Source organism: Callithrix jacchus, chromosome 5, assembly GCF_049354715.1.
Source record: "Callithrix jacchus isolate 240 chromosome 5, calJac240_pri, whole genome shotgun sequence".
In the NCBI taxonomy this organism is placed as follows: Eukaryota; Metazoa; Chordata; class Mammalia; order Primates; family Cebidae; genus Callithrix; species Callithrix jacchus.
This window is the reverse complement of record NC_133506.1, coordinates 44449390-44471502: the sequence shown is the minus strand read 5'-3', so window position 1 is coordinate 44471502 and position 22113 is coordinate 44449390. Positions and strand designations below refer to the sequence as shown.

The following is a 22113-nucleotide window of genomic DNA, read 5'->3' as shown; positions in this document are numbered from 1 at the left end:
CAATGTGTACTTTATTATAGATTATTCATCAAAATAATGTTCTCAAGGGGAAGTCTCTTTGTACCCAAAACAGACAAGTCATCCATCTTACCTCAATGACATACTTCTCCAAAGACTTGACATCTTTAAGAGCGTCTGGATCTTGATGAATAACCACAATTTCTTTCAAAGGATACTAGGAGGAAAAGGGAGGTGAAAGGTCACTCAGCAGCCAGTCCTCTAAACTGCAGAAAAATGAAGATTAAATTTTTATTCGAACCTCAAGCACTAGACTAGTCAGGCTGGACTAGTACTAACTCATTCACACCCTCACTGCAGTAAAGAAAAAAGGCCATTGCTGGAAGCTCTCTATATTAAGAGAATACCCCAAAGACTTAAATGTTTAGGTCGGTGCCATGTAAAACAGAAGTAAAATTTCAAACCTTTATGGGAATAGTTTTGCGGTCTCTGATCACTCACTCCAGTTCAATCGCAGACTGCATCCGAGGTATTGCACTCTGTGTTTTCTTATCAATCAATTCTTCTCTGAATGGTAGAGGTAGGAGTCTGAAAGAGATTAGATTGAAAAGGAAAATTCAAGACATTAGGCCTGCTTACGTGAGGAAGAGGGTCACGCTACGAAAGTGTGGCCAGGCCCTCCTGATGAGGCACTGGGGGAAGGGCAGCAAGCACAGTGCCCGCCTGGGGGCCAAACAGAGACGGAGGCAGCAGCCTGAGCCTGCCTCCGTACCCAGCACCTCCCTAAGGAACCCCACGGGGCATGCCCACACCCCATGTGCTGCAGTTCTACAACGGGGTTCTATACCAAGCATCCCTGCTACCATGTAGTGATGTAGGCCCCATCATGCAGCCTGAGGAGGGGTTCACGTCAGCTGGGGGCTAGGGTGGGAGGCAAGGCACACAGGGAGCTGGAACAGGGAAATGCCTCCTCTCCCCTACTTTGGCACAGGTGAGACATTTCTATTTGACACAGCTGAGACATTTCTATTTGATTCCTACCGAACACGGAGCACCATGAGGTAGTAGATGCTGAGAGTGTCCTTGTCTTGAAAAGAAACAGGGTCAATCAGCACCTTTAGATTCTGGTACATAATTCGGTGAGAAAAGGCGTGTAGGGAGCCTGTAATGAAGACACAGGACATCATGTCAGTCATATGCAGTCATCAACAACTGACCTCATTTACACTGAGAAACAACTCAACATGTTAGCAACACAGTAACATGCACCGAAATGGGCATGAGGTTACAAAACACGCCCCATGAAAGAGAAATGGCCTCAGAGCCCTGAAGCACAGCTGTAGGACTATAGCTAGAAAAACCCAAAGCATCTCTAGAATTCTGAAGGATGTCTAAAATAGAAACAGGAGAACCTAATGATAGATCAGCCAAGTCCATATGCACAGAGGACTTGTCTGTCCCAAACCTCAGAAGCCTCATCTGTAACCTAAGGAAAACACCCTCTGCTTCACGGGATGAAGGAGATGACATCAGGTATGGAGACGATCAGGCACAGGACCTTGTACAAAGCAGATTTTCCTTCAGTGAAGGAATAAATGGGATCCTTATAAAGAGATAGAGGAGCAGTAACAGGATTTATAAAAAAGTTGAAGGCTTTCCACTTTTATATTATTTAACTAATATTTGAACTGACAGGAACATATATCAAACAACTACTTGCATGTTTTCCTCTCAACGCTAAGTCAAAGTATTTTTTACGAAATACTTGCTAGGACAGGTGTTAGCCAAAGAACTTCCCCCAATTCGCAATTACGCCAATCCACATTAAGTTGAGGTATGTCTTTCTTTGCACCGTGGATCCTCCTTCTCCAGCCAAGGGCCCTGACATACACTATACTACCAGAGATTGGAAGGAAAAATCCACTATTTCTTAGTCCTTACTTAACATGTATACACTAATGAGATTTCTGAAAAGAAATGACAGCTAGAAGCTGATATAAAACGTCTATTTCTCTTTTTGGTGGAATAACAGAGAACAGACATAAAGGAGGACGCCGCAGCAAGTGGGTACCGAAGGCAGCACACAGGCCAAAGGGTGCTAGAAAGAAGCCACCCATCTTACCATAAGTCTGCAAAGGGAAAGCAGAAAACTAAACAAGGTTTCTAGGGCCATGACACAATCTTCCATCCCATTTTCACCCTAAAGAATAAAAATGAGGGCTGGGCGTGGTGGCTCACGCCTGTAATCCCAGCACCTTGGGAGGCCGAGGTGGGTGGATCACGAGGTCAAGAGATCAAGACCATCCTGATCAACACGGTGAAGCCCCATCTCTACCAAAAATACAAAAAATTAGCTGGGCATGGTGGCGCATGCCTGTAATCCCAGCTACTCGGGAGGCTGAGGCAAGAGAATTGCCTGAACCCAGGAGGCGGGGGTTGCGGTGAGCCGAGATCGAGCCATTGCACTCCAGCCTGGGTAACAAGAGTGAACTCTGTCTCAATTACAAACAAAACAAAACAAGAAAAAAAATGAAACATAAACTTTAAACTGCTAAAATAAGTGTTTATCATTTAAAAAAAAAAACAAAACACAGTTGATTAAAAAGAGGCAACCCTCAAAGAGCATGCAGTACACAGACAGGGCACAAGGCAGAGTAGGAAGAAAGGGCCATGACCACAGGCTGTCTAGGGTGGCCCCGCAAGGCAGTGCAGGAAGCCTGGCCAGGATGTGCAGCTGCTGTCCCTCTATCCCCACCTGAGGCGAACTGATAGGAAAGTAAAGCCTAACCGTAGGACCAAAAGACTGAGGGCAAAATGGATCTACCCACAACAGACAGAAAAAGCTGCTAACTGAAAACTTTAAAGTGCCTTTAAATAAGATATTTTATGTTAAAAAAATGTATCCACTGTGTATTAAAAAAAAACCAATTCATTGTAGGAAAAATGAAGATAATGAAAAAATTTCAACCATGAATACCTTATCCAAAGATAACTACTGTACACATCTTAGCATATGTCCTGGACATGTGTGTATGAGATACACCTGCACAAAAGCCAAATGATAGTTGTGTTGCAGGGTTTTATTATTAATGCATTTTAAGCCATGACTGGCTGCGTGCGGCGGCTCACGCCTGTAATACCAGTGCTTTGAGAGGCTGAGGTAGGTGGATCACATAAAGTGAGGGGTCCAAGGCCAGCCTAGCCAACATGGTGACACCTGTCTCTACTAAAAGTACAAAAATCAGCTGGGCGTGGTGGCACACACTTGGGGACTGAGTGGGTGGCACACACACAGGGGACTGAGGCAGGAGAATCACTTGAACCCGGGAGGCAGAGGTTGCAGTCAGTTGAGATCCTGCCATTGCACTCCAGCCTGGGTGACATGAGTGAAACTCTGTCTCAGAAAAAAAAAAAAAAGAAATGACTAATGGGTGGTGGGAGCCATTACTGGGCCTACGGTAAAGAGACTTCACTCTCCCTGTTATATACATCATTATTATTTGCGTACCTTGCTGAAGTCCTGAGACCAGAACCTATGCTCTGTTCATCCCAAACCCACAACAGCTACATAGCTCTGTCCACAGCCAAATAACCAACTCCCTTGTGGTAAAAGGAAGGTGGTATCCCTCTCAATATTAAAGCCATACCTGCCAATATTTTTATAAAATATTTGCATGATTTTATTTCAAATGTTACGAGGTCTGCTCAGTTTAGTCCTGTTCGTGCTCTGACATTCTCCCTCCAATATATGTACGTAATTGTGTTGTGGAAAAAAAAAATGCAAAATGACTTTTAGAACTTATACATCCCTATACCTCAAATGACAAATACAGTTAAAATGCAATGTGAAAGGAGAAGAAAAACAGAGCTTCAAAAACTGAGAGCATCTGAAAATGTTCCTTTCCCTCTGGGCTATTCTCATACTTCTTCTACTCTCAAACTTCACGTGCTTTTTTTGCCTTTCTCAACGGTAGTCTGCACTTACCTTTAATCTTCTGCGGTTCACTCTAACGTACCAATCAGTGAGAACAGGTACAAACTTGACAAGGCGAGGCACCGCAGCGTAAAGCCTATGAGCTAAAAAAAATAAGACAAGTCAATCAGGCAGCAAGTGAGTACCAGGCACCTGTGGGGAGAGGGCTGGATGTAGCAAAGAACGGGCCAGCGTCTTCTACCCAAGGGCCTCCACTTACTAAGAACCGAAATGAAGCAATCAGGGAACGACCATTTGTTGAGGATGTGCTACATGGCAGTCAAGGTATTTCAAGGTGCACACAAAAAACCATCCTATGAGCTACATGAGAATTCCCACTGGTCAGTAGAAAAAGCCAAAAACTCCAAGATGTGTGGATCCGAGTCCAAGGCTGCCCACTACGTAAGTGTAGGAAATACCGTTTACAGGGAGGTGTGCGATTTGACAGCATACACAATGCCCAACTCCTTTCTAGTGCGGTACCTTGTACTGCAACGAAAAGACATACAAAAAGCTCAAATCAGATGCTAAAAGGCATAGCACAGGCCAGTGATTCTCAAACAAAAGCAACTTTGCCCTGCCAGGAACGTGTGTCAATGTTTTCAGAAACAGTTTGCTTGCCCCAACTCGGCGGGTACAACGGTGCTACTGGAATCTAATGGGTAGACACCAGAGATGGTGCTCCACATCTTATAATGCACAGCACAGCCCCACCACAGAGGATCATCTGGCCCAAACTGTCCATAGTGCTGCCGTTGAGAAACTGGCATAGGATATGAGTAAAATATAACTTGCTTTCTAAGTATTAAAACGGGTCAAGTAAAAACAGCAAAAAGAGGTAGCGAAAGTCTTGAGGAATTAGGGGGATTTGAAGGGTTCCCTGAAAAACTCAGAGGTCAGACAGGGAAGAAAGGGTGTTTAGCCAGTCGTGTCTGAGGCGAGGCTTATTTTAAGAATTCTCATTCACCTCCCCTTTAAATTGATACTCTGTGGCATAAAAACAAACACCAAAAGACCAACACTTGGAAACAAACACAATTTAGGATCATGAAAAGAATCCAGGGAGTTTTCATGAGGCTTCTGGTCTAAGCTAAATAGATGAGAAGTTGCAACGGGCAGAGCTGCTCTCTGCTGCTGTTCACAAAGACCAGAACTCGGGTGCCAGGGGGCTGAGCTCCAGGCCAGAGTCCTCAGCTGGTCACACTTTCCTCGAAGAGTGATTTCAGTGACTGAGGTCTGTCTAAATGATTTCTAGGGTTCACGCCACTTTTTACACCTTCCAGGAAGCTCAGGTTTTCTATATTCTGGTTTCAACTCTGAGGGAATAATGATCCCCACATGTGATGAAGGAACTTACAACAATATGAGGGCAACAGCAGTGGCCACTACCCAGGCCACCGCCACCCTGTGAGCCAGGTCCTCTCACACCCACAGTGCTGCTGAGGGAGTGGAGGGCATGAAGCTGACAGGCTGGCAGAGCTGGGACTTAAGTATGACCCACACAACATGGCTGCTCGTCTCTAGTTTCCAGGCAGATGAGGCTCCAGTCAGGGTACACACTCTCCAGACCCAGCTTCACCAGGTTATGGCAGCTGCTCCAAGCAACAATCCCCACATTTCCCACCCACTCGTATCACTCAGGAGGGAAAAGCAGACACAGCAGCGAGCAGTCTGGGCAGAGTGTGCTGGACTCCCAGTGCTGCCCTCCTCAGGGCAGGAATCACCCTCACACTCACTTTCCTCTTCATCCATGAACATCTGAGCAACAGCCGGCCTGTCATGATCCTTCTACATGTTTAACGACGTGGACAAATCCTTTAGGGTGACTGATTAACAGTCCTTTTGTGCTACGTGGGGCAGTACTGCCTTTTCCAGGGAGTGGCGTGTGCCAGTATACAGGCTAATGGTGAATCCCAGGTCTGTGGCGGCCACTGCTCTGCCCAACAGCAGCAGGATCTGCAGGGTCCTGTGAGGATGGATTTGCCTTGCCCTCTTTCATCCTCACTGTGACCCAGGGCCTCTGCCTGCCCACTCTAACTGATTGTCTGAGGTGTCCCAGATGTCTCACCTGGACCTATGATTGTAACTATCTGAAACCCTGAGGAACTCAATATAGTGTAGTTTTAAATCTCTATAAAACTACCTAACAAACTTATTGTTGCTATTTAATAGAAATATAGCAATATGTCCATTTCATTATTGCTCTTCTGACTTTTCTAATTTTTCTGGAAAAGATGGAAACTATTCAGTAATAGACCTAAAAATAAGTTATAAATGTCAGAATAACAAGTATTATTTATTGATTACCCATTATCTGCCAGCTACCTTATGTAAATCATCTCTACTTAAGCCGTACAAACAGTACTGGGCATTTTGCAGATAAAGACACTGAAGGTCAAGATAGAGTGGAGGAGTAGCAGCTGATGGTACGACGGGATGATTACAGTCAACAATAATTTCTTGCACATTTAAAAACAACTAAAAAAATATACTTGGGATTTTTAAAGATACAATAAATGCTTGATAATGGATACCACATTTACCCTAATGTGATTACTACACATTGTATACCTGTCTAAAAACATCTCATATACCCCATAAATATATTATTACACATTGTATACCTGTCTAAAAACATCTCATATACCCCATAAATATATTATTACACATTGTATACCTGTCTAAAAACATCTCATATACCCCATAAATATATATATATATATACCTATGTACCCATAACATTTAAAAAAAAAAAAGAAACTGATGATCCGACTTTAGGCAACTCTCTGGATTGAGAACAAGTGAACAAGTGCTACAGCTGGGCTCTGAATCCACACCTATCAAACTCTAAGGCTCTTCTGTGGAGGGTTGAGCTCCTCAGGATACCCCCTAAAGACAGAATTGCTCAAGGCTTTTTTTTTTTTCTTTAAAGATGGAGTTTGAATCTTGTCACCCAGGCAGTAGTGCAATCTCGAGTCACTGCAGCCTCCGCCTCCCAGATTCAATCGATTCTCCTGCCTCAGCCTCCTGAGTAGCTGGGAGGCTACACATGCCCACCTACATGGCAAGCTAACTTTTTCTTTAATATAGTTTTAATAGAGATGGGATTTCACCAATGTTCGCCAGGCTAGTCTGGAACTCCTAACCTCAGGTGATCTGCCTCGGCCTCCCAAAATGCTGGGGATTACGGGTGTGAGCCACCAAGCCAGGTCAGAATTCCCCAGGGCCTTGAAACAAAGAGATCCCAACAACTAACAAGCCTTAACAAAACTACATTTGAGAGGTGAAAGGAAGTCGTCATTTCATTTTCTGTATCTCTCTATCTTTCCACTATGTTTATAGACAGATACATACCAAAAGGGCAGTTACAAAGAGAGTAGTTGTGAAAGGACACACCAAGAGACACTCACCTGCCATTTCAGTCTCAAAAGCCAATGAGAGACTGCAGGAAGGACAGGATCAACTGCTCTATAACGTTGGGGCTTTTTCTAACCGTGTTCTCACTGTAGAGAAATTCTATTTCTTCTTCTTCCTAGGAATGAACAATCAGTTAAACACTTGCACATTGGGGTAAGCTGCTATAGAAAAATAAACTTTTTAAATCACTTAAGCAAAAACAAAAATCCCAAAGCCCGTCGGCAATGTCAATTTCTGATTTTCAGCATTATTTTCAAGATAAGCACCAATGTAGGACGTTAAGTCCTCAATTATGTTTTGAGTGAACTGAAGAGAGTTTAGGAAAACATTACTTCTCGGCACCAAACTGTAATGAAGAATTGAGAGATAGTTTAAAACCTTGTCACAAAGTGCAGGGTTTGGTTACTTTAAACCTCAGGAAGGAAGGACAGTCAAACTGTCTAGGACTGAATGACTGTCAGCAAACTGAAAATGAGTACTGAGAAGTAGCTGCCATGCTAAAGCTGTTTGTGTTACCCGGAATGTTCTATCCCGCCCTGTGCAAAATCCTCCTTGATCTTAAGACCCTGCTCCGCACACACATCTCATGTCCTGCTTTCTCTCTCTTGTGGCAGCACCGAAAGCACAAGCAGGCTCTAGCACAGATCTCTTAGCTCCAGCACAGATATATCTGACATGGCTGTGTAGGTACAAAATTAAAATCGATGATGAAAGAGAATTCGAATACCAAGACAGGGAACCCAGAAAGGAAGTAAGGCAGAGGCAATCCGCATCTAGCCTGGGGAGGACTTGGACAGCCCGACCACACCCAACAGAGGTCCTCTTCCCCAAACAGACCTCAAGGTTTAAAAATGCCTTTATTATCTAGAAAACTATTTGGGGAGTTGAAGATCAACAAGCATACCAACATGACGCCCAAATGTGTTCTTAAAAACCTAACTATACCAAATCTAAGAATTCTGACTAATAGTATAGGAGACGCTTACATAAAAAACAATAAATACACACAAGGCAAAGCACCGGCTTGTACCTGAGCGCATCGGCACCATACTTCTGGATGATATAAACTGGATCTGGATGATTCTTTGTCCATTTGCTCATTTTTAGGCCATCGCTTGTAAAACAAAAGGGAGATGCCAATTAAGTCAGTCAATATCACAGATGATCTTGATAGAAGGATACAAAGTGTTTGCAAACAGGAATACAAAAGAGGAAATGGAAAGGAGTAACTGAGAAGTTAGCGTTAATAGGCCAGTCACAGTGCCTCACGCCTTTAAGCCCAGCACTTTGGGAGGCCGAGGCAGGCAGATCACCTGAGGTCAGGAGTTCGAGACCAGCCTGGCCAACAGAGTGAAACCCCGTCTTTTATGAAAAACACAAAAAAAATTAGCTGCGTGTGGTGGTACACACCTCTAATCCCCACTACTGGGGACGTTGCTTTGGTTAAGTTTACCATGATTTTGCTTGAATTGCTCTCCATCAATCTTCTCAGCTAAGATCGAGGTGAGCTGCACAGTGGAAGAGGGCTGCGTGTAAGAAATCAGCTCTGGGCCGGGCACAGTGGCTCACGCCTATAATCCCAGCACGTTCTGAGGCCAAGGCGGGTGGATCACGAGGTCAAGAGATCGAGACCATCCTGGTCAACAAGGTGAAACCCCGTCTCTACTAAAAATACAAAACTTACCTGGGCGTGGTGGCGCGCACCTGTAGTCCCAGCTACTCGGGAGGCTGAGGCAGGAGAAAACTGCTTGAACCCAGGAGGCAGAGGTTGCGGTGAGCCGAGATCGCGCCGTTGCACTCCAGCCTGGGTATCAACAGAGAAACTCCGTCTCAAGAAAAAATGTATGCATATATATATATATATCTTTCACCCAAAAAAACCTGAAAGCACTTGCAGACAGCAAAAAAACCTTCCTTATCCTTTTGTTTGTATAATATATCTCAGGAAACATGAAAAAGAATCAGAATACTCGTTTGTTACAGGAAAGAAAATGTTGTGGACAGGAAAAACGTGGGAGAAAGACTGGTCACTGCCTATTCCACTGTGCACAATTTGAATCTGGAACCATGCAAAAGTATTGCTTGGTTAAATTAAAATCATTTAAAAGATAAAAAAAATAAACATTTAGTACCAGCACAATATGCTGGGAAAGAAAATGAAAGGCTTTCTGGCCGCACAGCCACTCTTTCCCAGACTGAGGCTTTCTAGCAAAGGGTTTCTGCCTGAAGCAGGCAGAGGATCCAGACGTGGATCATCTGACAAACACAAGGGTTCTTAGGAAGTGTGCTAAATTGCGTTCAGGACCTGTAGCCCCTGTTGAGATTCAGCGAGAATGGGAAAGAGCCCAAGTGGGAAGAAGCATGGGTTGAGGGACACAAAAGTAGGTCTGCTGACAAAGAATGGAAGTAAAGGGGACAGCAGGTTGAAGCTTTGTGCTGTGACCCAGAGGGACAACTTAAAATTTGCCTAAAGAGGCGTACAGAGTCTGCGCTGCTGCCCTCCGGCTGGAAGGAAACCTCAGTTCTTGCCTACTGGCTGGAGCCCTTCACAGAATGTTCCCCACCCCTACTGGTTCCTGCTGCGCCGCCCCTCCCCCTCTGCAGAATGTCTGGGGTCCTACATTCTAAACCTACTCACTTTCAAATTTTCACCATCTACCTGAACTCAGGAGAATCTGTTGAGGCAGGTCACTCTTTGGGTCCTGCCCTTGACTCTTCATTTCGGAAACTGTCAGACAGCCTGAGGGGATGGCTTCAAATGGAGGTGAGTCTGTAGGGACAGGGGCATCATCCAAGTCTCTGCCATGTTTCAAATCCTTGTGAATTCAAATTTCACACAGCCCCAGGGGACAGTTGGTAGGGCTAGTGTCGAGGGAGGGAGGGAGAAAGGGAGGGAGAAAGGGAGGGAGAAAGGGAGGGAGGGAGGGAGGGAGATCTGGATGTCCCTAAAGACACCACACCTGGGGAGGGCCATGGCACCCTGAGTCTGTGGTTAGGGAGGACGGCTCCTTGGAAGTGGACCAAGATGCCTGGGGGGAATACACCATGTAGGGGAAAAAATGGAGTGGATGTATTGATTCTCTCTAGAGGGGGACAGGTCACGTCACCATTTGTTTGTAGGGAGTGGTGGGATTTGGGATCGAGTTGTGCTGGTGGCCCAGGGAGGATGACAGGCAAGCCTGTGAGCCACGTGTTGTGTCTTCAGGCACCTGGAAGGTGCCCTTCCATAGTGTTCAGAGGGATTTGGACTGGAGTTTTCTGGATCTCAGGGAGGAGTGGGGAGAAGTGGTCTCGGCCAGAAAACCGTTGGGTATGTTGGCTGTGACAGAGCATGCAGTGACAGCCTCTGGGTGGGCGAGGCCGGGGCCACTGTAACTGCCGCAGCCTCTCAGCTCCCTCCCCACAGGTGGCTTCTCTGTCAGTTCAGGTGGCTGTTGGCTTTACCTGGGGTGGCGGCAGTTGGGGAAGTTCAGGCAACATGGCCTGGGCTTCCCAGCTTGTTCTGAATTATTCATCCTTTTGGGGAAACTCAGGTCTTCAGACCCACTTCCTCTTGTCTGCTAGCTCATGGCCTGTCCTCCGCACTTTGTGTTACCGTGGAGAGGAAGAATTGCTTCTATTCCATGTCTACTACTTCATCAAAAGGGGACAGGTGTGGACTCTTGCTGGTTCTCAGTGGAAGGGTCTGGAAAGACTGGTTTCCTTTTCAGTCGAGGAAGGAGAGTACCGCACAAATAGGAAGAGGGTCCTCTTATGACTGTTATTATTCAACTATGATGTGTGTCCTGACTGATGAGGTGCATGTGCTGTATCCCTATGCCCCTTGACTGGAGATTGCATGAGGTCCTGGTGAACAGGGATGAGCTCCAGACGCCTTTGCGACACCCGGCCTGTGGTTACTATATTCAGTTTCTGGGAGCTCAAAGGAAAAGGACCAGATATGGGCTCGTCGTCCCACAACCTACTGTAACGTGACCCGCAGCTGTGAAAATCCCAGGACACCTCCCCTGACAGCCCCACTGCTCACCACTTGCTGGCTGTCCTCCAATCGTGGGCCGCTTCCACTGTTGCTGGCTACATGATGACAGTTATCTCAGGGAACTCCACCACTGCTTCTCAGACCTGCTCCCTGGGAACAGAGTTTCCCGAGTGGCAGCCAGAACCACCGAGCACTGAGCAAAGTGTAGCCTGACTCTGACCCATGTTTCGCACTTCCTGGGCATGGTGCCGGAGCAATCACTTGCACGCTGGATGTGATACGTCTGGGTTATCTTCAGGGTTCACAGGGTGCTGGCTTGGGAGAGATTTCCATCCAGTGGTTTTCTTTCACCGTTTCTTTTTCAAGACAAAGTCTTCCTCTGTCACCGCGGCTAGAATGCAGTGGTGCAATCTTGGCTAAATGCCAGGCTCTGTAGTGAAGCGACCCTCCTGTGGAGAAGGAACAGAGCACGCGATGCACACTCGGGAACACTTGCAAGCTGCAGAGTTTCCCTGTCACACGCCCTCAGCTGTAGGACACCCCTCTGATTCCCCAGTGACTACGGCAGACCTGGAGACCCCAGCTCATTCACCTCTTTCCTTTGTCTCCACAGCATGCCCAGTGCCGAAACTGGGTGTGACCGAGAATCCTGGCGCCTCCGTACCAGTGTTCACGGCACTGTCCTTCGCCACACCTGCTCCCAGCCCAGCACACGGGCCGCCCCTCGTGACTGTAGTGGTTCCTCCAGCCGGGCCTCCGGTGCTGTCCGCCCTCCCCGGGAACCCCCTGGTGGCAGGACAGGATGGCCGTGGCCCAAACTGGACTGCGGCTGCCAACGTCTTTGGCCAGATGATGACAGCAGTGGGGCCTGTGAACGCCCCTCAGGCACAGAGCTTGGTCCTAACTCGGGCCCCCCTCGTCTGGCGGGATCCAGGTGCCGTCTGTCAGGGCGTTGCCTGTCCACCTCCCCGACCCCTGGCAGCTGCCCCTGTGGTGCCCGCTATGGTTGCCCACATCCGTGGGGGCACCCAGGCCTGCGAGGGAGGCTGGTCCCAGGGCCTTCCTCCTCCGGCACCACCACCAGCTCCCCAGCTGGCCCCAATCATGGTCCCAGGGAATGCTTGTCCATGGCCACAGGGGGCTCACGGAGAGGGCAGCCAGGCTCCCTCCCAGGCCAAGGCCCAACCGGACGACTCCCGCAACCCCAAGAGCGTGTATGAGAACTTCCGACTCTGGCAGCGCTACAAGCCCCTGGCCCGGAGGCACCTTCCCCAGAGTCCGGACACCGAAGCGCTTTCCTGTTTCTTCATGTGAGTGTCCTTGGGGCTCCAGAGCTCATCCTGCAGCTCACCCATACAAGAGGCTGCCGGATGGACGGGAGGTCACGCTCTTCAGGGGATCTTGTGGGGAGGTCTGGAAGGCGACGGGTGGAGCTACGGAAGGGCACACTTTCAGCAACATTCATCTGGCTGCTGCTCAGGACAAACTCTCAGGGGGCCTAACCTCACCTGCCCCTCACTGTCCCATGAGTCCAGCCAATCCTTTCTTACTGGGCAGGTATCTGCAGCTTTGCCCTTGATCCCTTCTAGAAAAAGGGACAATGATGCTTCATTCAGAGGATGGTGAAGACGTGACTTGAGCTCACATAGGACGCATGTAGCAGGGTGCCCAGCACGTGCTGTGACCACATCACATGACAGCTGTTATGATTACCGCCCACCCCCCACCCCCATTACTATCATGATCAGGACTAGGCCATCTAGAACAGCGCTCCCCAAAGCCACCGGCTCCAGTGATAGCTCTGAGTGCACCACCACAAGTCCGGCAGCCCAGGGCCGTGGACTGTGGTGACTGAGGCAGCAATGCCAGCATCTCAGAGTTTGTTGATTCAGTCCCAGTCCTCCCTCTCTCCATCCTGCAGTGCCTCTGTGATGAGCAAACCCGTACTCCACGGGAGCTTGAACACACCCACCAGGCAACACATTGGCCAGTCTCCTAGCCAAGTCCCCTGCCCAGGGTGCAGGTGTTAAGGAGGTCCCATCTGTGTCCCAAAAAATCTTGCCACCCTGAATCCTGGAACCGCTTGCATTCTCCCTTGGAGCTGAGTCCAGGTGAACTGGGGGACCCTGATTCTCAGAGTGGAGTCGCCCCGGGCTCACAGGCTTGGCGTGGACTGGGCTTCGATGCCGCTCTGCCTTGGTTCTGGTTTCTGCTCCTCTCCAGGACCCTGAGGCTGCGTCCCCAGGGGCTGCCTTGCTGCCTTGCTCCACAGTCCCCAGGAAGCTGGTTAAACCCTCAGTCCTGGGGCCCTGGAACCTGCACGTTAACCCTCGCTCCCCAGTCATTCTGTGTGTGCGCTGTCTCGGACAGTTCAGACTCTACCATAACAAGTCCTATAGACTGGGTACTTTACCGGGACACATTCACGTCTCCCAGTTCCAGAGGCCGGAAGTCCCAGATCAAGGCGACAGCACATTGGTGCCCTGGATGCAGAGGGCTGCCTCTGGCTATGATGTCCTCTTGCGGCTAAAAGGGAGAGCCCTGGTGTCTCCTCCTGCCCTTATCAGGGCTCGGATGCCATGATGGGAACCCACCCTCATGACCTGCTCTAACCCTGATGAACTCCAAGCACTGAAACACCGGGGCTTAGGGCTTCAGCACAGGAATGATGGGGACACTCACGTTCCACCCGTAGTACTGAGTTCCCTTGTCAACACGGTAACACTGAGGACTCGAGGGGCAGTTGGAGAGGCCAGCCGGTGGCTTGTGTGACTCATCTTGGGAGGCATATCCCACCCACGTGGGGGAGAACAGGACAGGGACCAGGTGTTGGGACCAGGTGGGCTTGGGATGGAGGGTAGGCTTACGGACTGGGACTGACCGCACCGCCTTACAGCCCGGTTCTCAGATCCCTGGCCCGGCGGAAGCCCAGCATGACCATGGAGGAGGGACTGCGGTGGGCCATGCGGGAATGGCAGCACACAAGCAACTCTGAACGCAAGATCTTCTACCAGATGGCGGCAAAGTGAGTCTGGGGTGCAGGGGCAGAGCCCACACGGCAGGGTGAGAGAGGGTGACAGAGGCCCGGTGGCCGTGGTGACTTTTCAGCGTGGAGCATGAGAAGGGTGTGGACAAACACAGGCCCTCCTGGGCCCCTGGCGCCCTCACGAAGCTGCTCCTCCCTCCTACAGTGCTCTGGGGTCTCTATCCTGCCCTGGTGGGCCAACGCCTGCCTGACACTAAGGGTCAGGGAGGGAGCAGCCCAAAAAAGATCACCGACAGCTATGAGGATGGGGAGAAGGGGCTCTGGCAACTATAGGCAGAGCGGGGTGCACTCTCCTGACAGCAGTGGCCAGAAGACGGTTTTCACCTATCCCAGCCTGGCCAGGAGTGGAGAAACCTGCACTGGGTCAGGGGAGACCTGCGTCCAGGACACCTTGAGACCCATCTCTGGCCTGCCTGCTTTTGCTCCTCGTAGTCCCCTCCTTTAAGACACAAAGACAGCAGCCTCAGCCTCAGGGGACAGGGGCCCTGTCTTTTGGGCCCAGCTTTTGCTTCCTCCCGACCAGGGGTCTCCCAGGCCTCGTCTTCCCGGGTGATCCTTCAGGGACCCACAGTCCCAACCTCAGGACTCCTGCATCTGGGCAACATCGTGGACACCTTCTGCCAGAAACCCCACCCCTGGCCAGCTGAAGGCTGGAGGAGGGGAAACTGTGGTGCCCTCCTGGGCCTTGTAGCCCTCACTTAACTCAGAAAGCCCTGGACCCTCTCAGCAAGGCCTGCACCTTCTTCACCCCAGGTTCCTGGAGTTTGAGGCTGAGGAGATGCAGATTCAGAAGTTGCAGTGGATGATGGGGCCCCAGGGCCGGCCTCTTCCAGCCCTGCCGAGGCTTGAACCTCAGGGACCGTCAGCACCTGAGGTGGTCAAGGAGCCAGGTAACGGCTTCCCACATTCCTACAGGAGCCACGGCAAAGGCCAGAGGGGCCAAGGGAGGCCACTGTCCCCACACCCCATGCCTCCCTTCAAGAGAGGGATTTGTTCCTTCCAACAAGACAGCTCAGGGGAGCCGGGGCGGGGGTGGGAAGGGGGTGCTGGGCTGCCTGTGGTCGTGAAGTGGGTATTCACCTGGTCACGTTTCCTAGCTACTCTCTCCCCTCACCATTCAAAAACTCAAAAATCTGCCCAGGAAGCAGAGATGAGCGGGTAGAGTACTTAGCATCTATCAGTGACTCCAAGCTTCCTCCAAAATGATGCTGTCTCACAGGTGCCCCGCCTATGGCATCTCTTCCAGGGGCGCTGTGGTTCAGGTGGTCCTGACCCAGCTGGGACCCACTTCGGGTCCCTGAGCCCTGCCCTCCCCTGTGTGATGCAGGCAGGAGGAGCAGCCCTCAACATGCCCATCCTCCTCCCTCCCTGCCTCAGTGGACCTTCCCAGCAAGGCCGGCCCCAAGGCCCCGCCTGCCTGCCTGCCACCACACACGCCCCAGCGGCCAGCAGAGATCAAGGCCCACCTGCCACCACCCAGGCCCCAGCAGCTGGCGGAGACCAAGGCCCCCGAGGAAATACCCCCTCAAGTGGTGCAGGAGTATGTGGACATCATGGAGGAGCTGCTGGGGACTCCCGTTGGGGCCACGGGGGAGTTCGAGGGACAATGGGAAGAGGGCGAAGAGAAGCAGCAAGGGGATGGGATGTTTCTAGACCCAGGCGTCCTGAGCTACGTCGACAATCTGTGCTCCCAGAAAGACTTCGTCACTAAGGTGGGCTGGCCTCAAGTGCTGGGGTCTGCGGGATTCCAGGGGGTGGCACTTGCAGGTCTTTGGAATTAAGCTCTGTTCCCTAGCGACTCCACAGTAGATGGCTGTGTGTGTTGCCGTCCATTTGAGGGTCTGTGCATGTGAGTGTGTGTGTGTGGGTGTGAGTGTGAAGTGTGTATGTTACTTGTGTCTATTTTCCTGTGTCATATGTGGGCCTGTTTGTGTGTCTGTGTGTGGTTTGTGTGTCTCTGTCTGCATGTGTGTAGGCTACCAGGTCTGTGGTCTGTTTCTGGAGCTGGTGGTCGCCCTGATATAACACAGCTCCGAAGGGTGGGGGCAAGGCGCTCACTGCTTTCTGCATCTCCTCCAGGTGTCCTTGGCTCCACCTTACTCCCTGCCCGGGACCCTCATGCCCCGCCATCTTCCTTGTGTTTCCAGGTGGAGGCCGTCATTCACCCCCGATTCCTGGAGGAATTGCTTTCTCCAGATCCAAAGATGGATTTCCTGGCCCTAAGCCAGGAGCTGGAGCAGGAGGAAGGACTCACCCTTGCCCAGGTAGAGCAGGGAGGGAGGGGAACCCAGGTGCCCCATCTGACTGCCTACAACAACCCTCTGGGGGATGCTCGGCTTCTTGGGGGGCTGCTCCGAGGTGGGGAGGTGCAGGTTCAGACGGAGCAGGATGGAGAGGAGCCAGGGAGGGGAGTCAGGATGCAAACTGCAGTGAGGCCCAGCAAGATGCCTGGCAGAGACACACCCTCTGTCTCTGACAGAAAGCCCAGCTACCTCAGGCTTCCCTGCCTGCCGCCCAAGTGCCTTGGTCTCCACCACCCTGGGCCCTGTTCACACGTGGGGCAGCGCCAGAAAATGCCCCGTTTCCTCCCGCAGGTGGCAGAGAAGCGCCTCCAATCCTTGGAGGAGGAACGGCGTGAGAGGGCAGCCCCTAGTCATGGCACCACCCAGCTGGACTCCCTCTCTCCTAAGTCTGCAGTCGGCCAAGGAGCAGAGAGAGATGTCCCTGGCCCCCAACAAGGGGTCAGCATGGAAACCTGCCCACCCCGGACGGCTGCCCGGGACCCTCAGGGACAAGGCAGAGTGTGCATTCGGGTGGCCAAAAACCCGGTGGTGCTTTTGGAGAGGCTGGATTCTGGCAGGCTCAGGGCCGCCCGGCCAGACTCTCCTCCCCAGGACCAGAGACCCACCTGCCCAGGTGTGGGGACCCAGGACACCTGGGGTCTCCCTGGAGCCTCTCCTGTCAAGGAGTCACGCAGGCTGTGTAAGCGGTCAAGTGGGGAGGAGAGGAAGATCCCTGGCATGGTTTCTGTCGTGGGGACCCACTACAGGCTGCGGCCCTGGAAGCTGTCCCAGAGCCCTGTCCCTGCCTCGGGCCTTCTCAGTCCAGAAGGGCGGGGACCCCCGGGAGCTCTTCAGTCCCGAAGGGCAAGAAGAGGCCTCAGCCCAGCACCAGCACCGGCTCCCGCTCCTGCCACCACCTCCAAGAAGCGAGCTCTCTGCAGAGGCCTATCCCCTGCTGTTCAGATGCCCCACCTAAGGCCTGGGCTCAGAGTCTCTGGGGCACAATCCTCAGCTTGGGGGCCACCTAACACCTCACAGTCTCCAAAGAGAAAGGGTGACCCCTTGCTCTCTAAGAGCAAGAAAAAGCAGCATCGTAGCCAGTAGAAGGACAGGGCAGGCTCTCTGGTGCCAATCCCCAAGGGTGGGGCTCTCAACTCTCGGACCCTCAGGGCATCAGGTGCCTCAAAGCAAAGACTTCTCCGCCAGTGCTGACCTTGCTGGACCTTAGCTTGATGGGAAAGGGAAGGGCGGGAGGGAGGGGAGCAATACCTTGGGAGTCTCCTCTGTAAATCTGAATAAATACACTTGTGTTGGAAATGCTCTCCGGGCTGCTGCCTCTGTCCTCAGGGCTGTGCTGCTCAGTGGAGGGGGTCTGTGAAGGAGTGCAAAGGGACCGGGAGATGCCAGGCACTCGGTACCCACAGCTGCCATGCCAGCCCACTTGTCCCTCCAGATGTAGGTTGCCCCTTCAGATGCTCCAGGAACTGACAGATGCTGAGGAAACCCTGATCCCTCCCACCGCTCACCCACAAGGCCCCGACTGCTTTAGTTAGCAGCATCCCTGGAACATCCTGGGATGTTGAGAGCTGGCTGGCTCTCGTTCTGCCCCACAGGAGCTGAGGAGAAGGCAGCTGCCCGCAACATGGACCCGGGGAGAGGCGGTCACTCCTGCTTAACCCTCATCAGGAAGAGCTCAGGCCCTGGGCTGAGGGGAGATGTGGAGGCATCCATCCACACGGGTGTGTTTGGGATACGACGGTGGGTGGGGAGCAGGGGAAGTCCTTCTGCCCATTTCTAGACAGGAAAGACTCTTGCCCAACTGGCGGAAGCAGATGTTCCTTCTGTGGCCACAGGGACTGGCCTCAGGGGCACGTGGCGTCCAGTACGGAGCCCCCCCCACAGCTATGATTCACTTCCCATATGACGACTGAACTCTTGTGTGGAATCAATGCAGACACAGATTTGAACCCAGGAGGTGGATGTTGCCGTGAGCCGGGATAGCACCATTGTACTCCAGCCTGGGCAACGAAGGCAAAACTCCACCTCAAAAATAAAAATAAATTAGCTGGGCTAATCCCAGCTGCTCCAGAGGCTGAGGCAGGATAATCACTTGAATCCAGGAGGCAGAGGTTGTGGTGAGCCAAGATGGTGCCATTGCACTACAGCCTCGGCGGCAAGAGCAAAACTCCTACCAAAAAAAAAAAAAAAAAGAATTAACCAGGCATAGTGGCAGGCTCCTGCAGTCCCAGCTACTTGGGAGGCTGAGGCAGGAGAATTGCTTGAACCCAGGAGATGGCCACCAACGCACCAAGCTAATTTTTCTGTATCATTTGTAAACATGGGGTTTCACCACGTTGGCCAGGCTGGTCTCACAGCCCCATCTCGGGCAATCCACTCACCTCAGCCTCCCAACCTGCTGGGATTACATCTCTTTCAATCAGCTTCTGCACAGCAAAGAAAACAAACGACAGAGCAAAGAGACAACATGTTGAACGGGAAACCACGTGTGCAAACTATTCATGACGAAGGACTAAAATTCAGAACCCATAACGAGCTCAAATAACCGACAATTAAAAACGACAAATAATCCCACGAAAAAATGGGCGAAGGACATCGAAAACATACAAATAGCCAACTGATACATTAAAAAATGCTGACATCGGTATTCACCAGGTAAGTGCAAATCAAAACTACAACCAGATACCCACCACCTTACCACAGTTAGGGTATCTATTCTCAAAAATACAAACAGCAGATGCTGACATGATGCGGAGAAAAGGGAACTCTTACACACCGAGGTGGGACTGGAAATCAGCAACGTCGTGATGAAAACCAGTACGGAGATTTCTCAAAACACTAAAAACAAAACTACTACACGATCCAGCAATCCCACCACTGGCTATTTAACCAACATAAAAGAAATCAGCATATCAAATCAATGTGCACTCACGTGTTTATCATAGCACTATTGACAACAGCAAAGATATGGAATCAACCCAAGTATCCACCAACGCGAGCAGGCAAGGAAAACGTGGCATATATACAAATGGAAAGCTCTTCAGCCAGAAAAAAACACCAAAGCGAAAGCGCGTTGCTTGCAGCAACATGGATGAAGGTGGAGGTCATTATGTTAAGTGAAATAAGTCAGGCCAGCCATAGAAAGAAAAACATCACACATTCTCACAGACATGTGGGAATTAAAAACAACGAACATGACAACCAAAAAAAGTTGACCTCATGGAAACAGAGAATACAATGGCAGTTATCAGAGGCTGGGATGGGATGGGGGTGAGGAAGAGAGGTTGGTTAATGGGTACAAATGTACAGTTAGAAACAGTAAATGCTAATGTTTCTATGGCAGAGTACGGTCACCATAGTTAGGCTGGAGTGCAAGGGCGCGACATACTCGCAATATGTTAGCAAACACCTATTGTATATTTCAAAGTAGGTGAAATAGAAGGCTAGAAATGTTACCAGCACACAGAGATAAATCTCGGCCAGGCACGGTAGCTCACACCTGTAATCCCAGAACTTTGGGAGGCTGAGGCAGACGGATCACCTGAGGTCAGGGTTCCAGACCAGCCTGGACCACATGGTGAAACCCTGTCTCTATTCAAAATACAAAAATTAGCCCAGTGTAGTGGTGCATGGCTCAATCCCAGCTTACTCCAAAGGCTGAGGCGGGAGAACTGCTTGAACTAGGGAGGCAGAGGTTACAGTAAGCCGAGATTGCACCACTGCACTCCGGCCTGGAAAACAGCAACACTCCGTCTTAAAAAATAAAATAAAATAAAATAAATACTCAAGGTGATGAATACTCCACGTACCCTGACTTGATCATTACACATTCTACACATGTAACAAGTATTCATATGAGGCCGGGCAGGGTGACTCACGCCTATAATCCCAGCTCTCTGGGAGGCCAAGAGGGGTTTATCATTTGAGGTCAGGAGGTCAAGACTAGTCTGGCCATCACGGTGAAACAGAATCTCTACTAAATTAGCTGGGTGTGGTGGCACATGCCTGTAATCCCAGCTACTCGGGAGGCTGAAGTAGGAGAGGGCTTCAATCCGGGAGGTGGAGGTTGCAGTGAGCTGAGATCCTGTCATTACACTCCAGCCTGGGAAACAAGAATAAAGTCCGTCTCAAAAAACAAAACAAACAAACAAAAACAAGTATTCATCATATGTATCCCACAAAGATGTAAAGTAGTATACATTAGTAAAAGGAAAAGACTGCTAGAAATTTAGCAATGTATTTCTATGCAAATGTTTAAAGCAGATATATAACATCTCAACATAAGTGAGAACATACAGATACACAACTTGCTTCTCTTATGAAATGTTACATTTTCCCTGTAATACACTAAGCCCTGGGCCCTCTTATCCCTTGACTCCACTTCTGAGGATTCAACTAACCTCACATTTTTAAAATGTCATTGACCCACCACAAAAGTTTAACCCAACCTTGACCTCAGAGTCTTCATAAACGCTCACTCAAGAAAATTTCCAGGACGACTCCGGGGCCTCTCTTCTGCTCACAGATTTCAATAGAGAACCTTAGGAACACGACTTTCAACCCGTGTACCAAATTCCCGCCTTGCCTTCTACCAGAAGATTCATTCCAACCACTGGATAGAAGAGAATCTTCCAGGACATCAGAGATGGCTTGCCTTAGGAGTAGGCCAAGTAAGAACACTGCTATCTATGCACAAAGAAAATAGGGTAAAATTGAGATACCTGTTACTCAACAGATTTCCTTGGCTTGAAAAAGAACTAGTAGACACTGGCCTAATGGGAGTTCAAAGAAGAGAACCATTCAAAGGTGGCTGCAGTTTCTGTGTGGATCATAGCCTGAGACCGCTGTGACAGGGAATCATGACACCAAGCCAATTCAACCACTATTATTCTTGTACTTTTCTTGCTGGTAATTTTATGCACCAGGCTAAGAAAGCTACGCTATGCTAGGACAGCCTGTATATCAATAATCTTGATAAAGAGTTCTGTGATGTCTTTTGTTACCTTTTCCTTTCTACCGTGATACCAGTAATTTATAAGAGACCTATGTAGCTTAAATGTGTTTGAGTAACTTCAACATACTTTAGCTCTCCTCTCTGCCATGACCCAAAGAGCCAGTAGGTCCTAAGATTCCCATGTGTGTCAGAAGCCTGAAGTCCGTGAGATGAAGCCCAACATCAAGAATCAGAGGAAACCAACTTGTGGGGCAAGAATGTAAAGAAAACACTGGGTAGTTTGGCTACAGTATTTAAGTTTCTTGTTTTCAAAAGTCTGAACTCCAATAAAAGGACTTTCAATGTGCTATTTTTGCAATTTTCAGTAACAAATGTGTGTATACCAAAACAATAAAACTGACATATTCAAGTAACATTAAAAAAAAAACATTCATGATGAATCAGTTACCTGGCTTTGGCACAGTAGGGAGTGGAGCTCAATTTCAA

The 22113-nt window shown here is 49.9% G+C and overlaps 1 protein-coding gene and 1 long non-coding RNA gene across 3 annotated transcripts in view; one reads left to right on the top strand and one right to left on the bottom strand.

The window, feature by feature from the left end:
• LOC103791202 (uncharacterized) overlaps nucleotides 1-22113 on the bottom strand; it is a 27235-nt gene extending 5122 nt beyond the window's left edge. Inside the window, exons 1-11 of the long non-coding RNA XR_013535222.1 lie at nucleotides 21152-22113; nucleotides 11920-20775; nucleotides 11376-11776; nucleotides 10008-10118; nucleotides 9033-9152; nucleotides 8379-8462; nucleotides 7342-7463; nucleotides 3944-4035; nucleotides 1000-1120; nucleotides 423-546; nucleotides 92-175 (exon numbers count right to left, since the gene is read on the bottom strand). This is a non-coding gene — a long non-coding RNA (uncharacterized LOC103791202). The remainder of the gene's footprint in view (nucleotides 1-91; nucleotides 176-422; nucleotides 547-999; nucleotides 1121-3943; nucleotides 4036-7341; nucleotides 7464-8378; nucleotides 8463-9032; nucleotides 9153-10007; nucleotides 10119-11375; nucleotides 11777-11919; nucleotides 20776-21151) is intronic.
• On the top strand, nucleotides 9985-17759 carry LOC144582486 (NUT family member 2G-like). Of its 2 annotated transcripts, XM_078371920.1 has the most exons (6): nucleotides 9985-10112; nucleotides 11941-12637; nucleotides 14224-14352; nucleotides 15127-15263; nucleotides 15751-16085; nucleotides 16521-17759. In XM_078371920.1, the coding sequence occupies exons 1-6, from the start codon at nucleotides 10097-10099 to the stop codon at nucleotides 17757-17759; spliced, it is 2553 nt and encodes an 850-aa protein (XP_078228046.1). In that variant the 5' UTR covers nucleotides 9985-10096. The 2 variants fall into 2 exon arrangements, with proteins under 2 accessions (XP_078228046.1, XP_078228045.1); XM_078371919.1 differs by lacking the exon at nucleotides 9985-10112 and having other exon boundaries at nucleotides 11748-12637.

Coding starts and splice junctions, on each gene's coding strand:
- LOC144582486 (XM_078371919.1), top strand. CDS start 11,748: ATGCCAGGCTCTGTAGTGAAGCGACCCTCCTGTGGAGAAGGAACAGAG. Junction 12,638..14,223: donor GCGCTTTCCTGTTTCTTCAT/GTGAGTGTCCTT, acceptor ACCGCCTTACAG/CCCGGTTCTCAGATCCCTGG. Junction 15,264..15,750: donor TGAGGTGGTCAAGGAGCCAG/GTAACGGCTTCC, acceptor TCCCTGCCTCAG/TGGACCTTCCCAGCAAGGCC.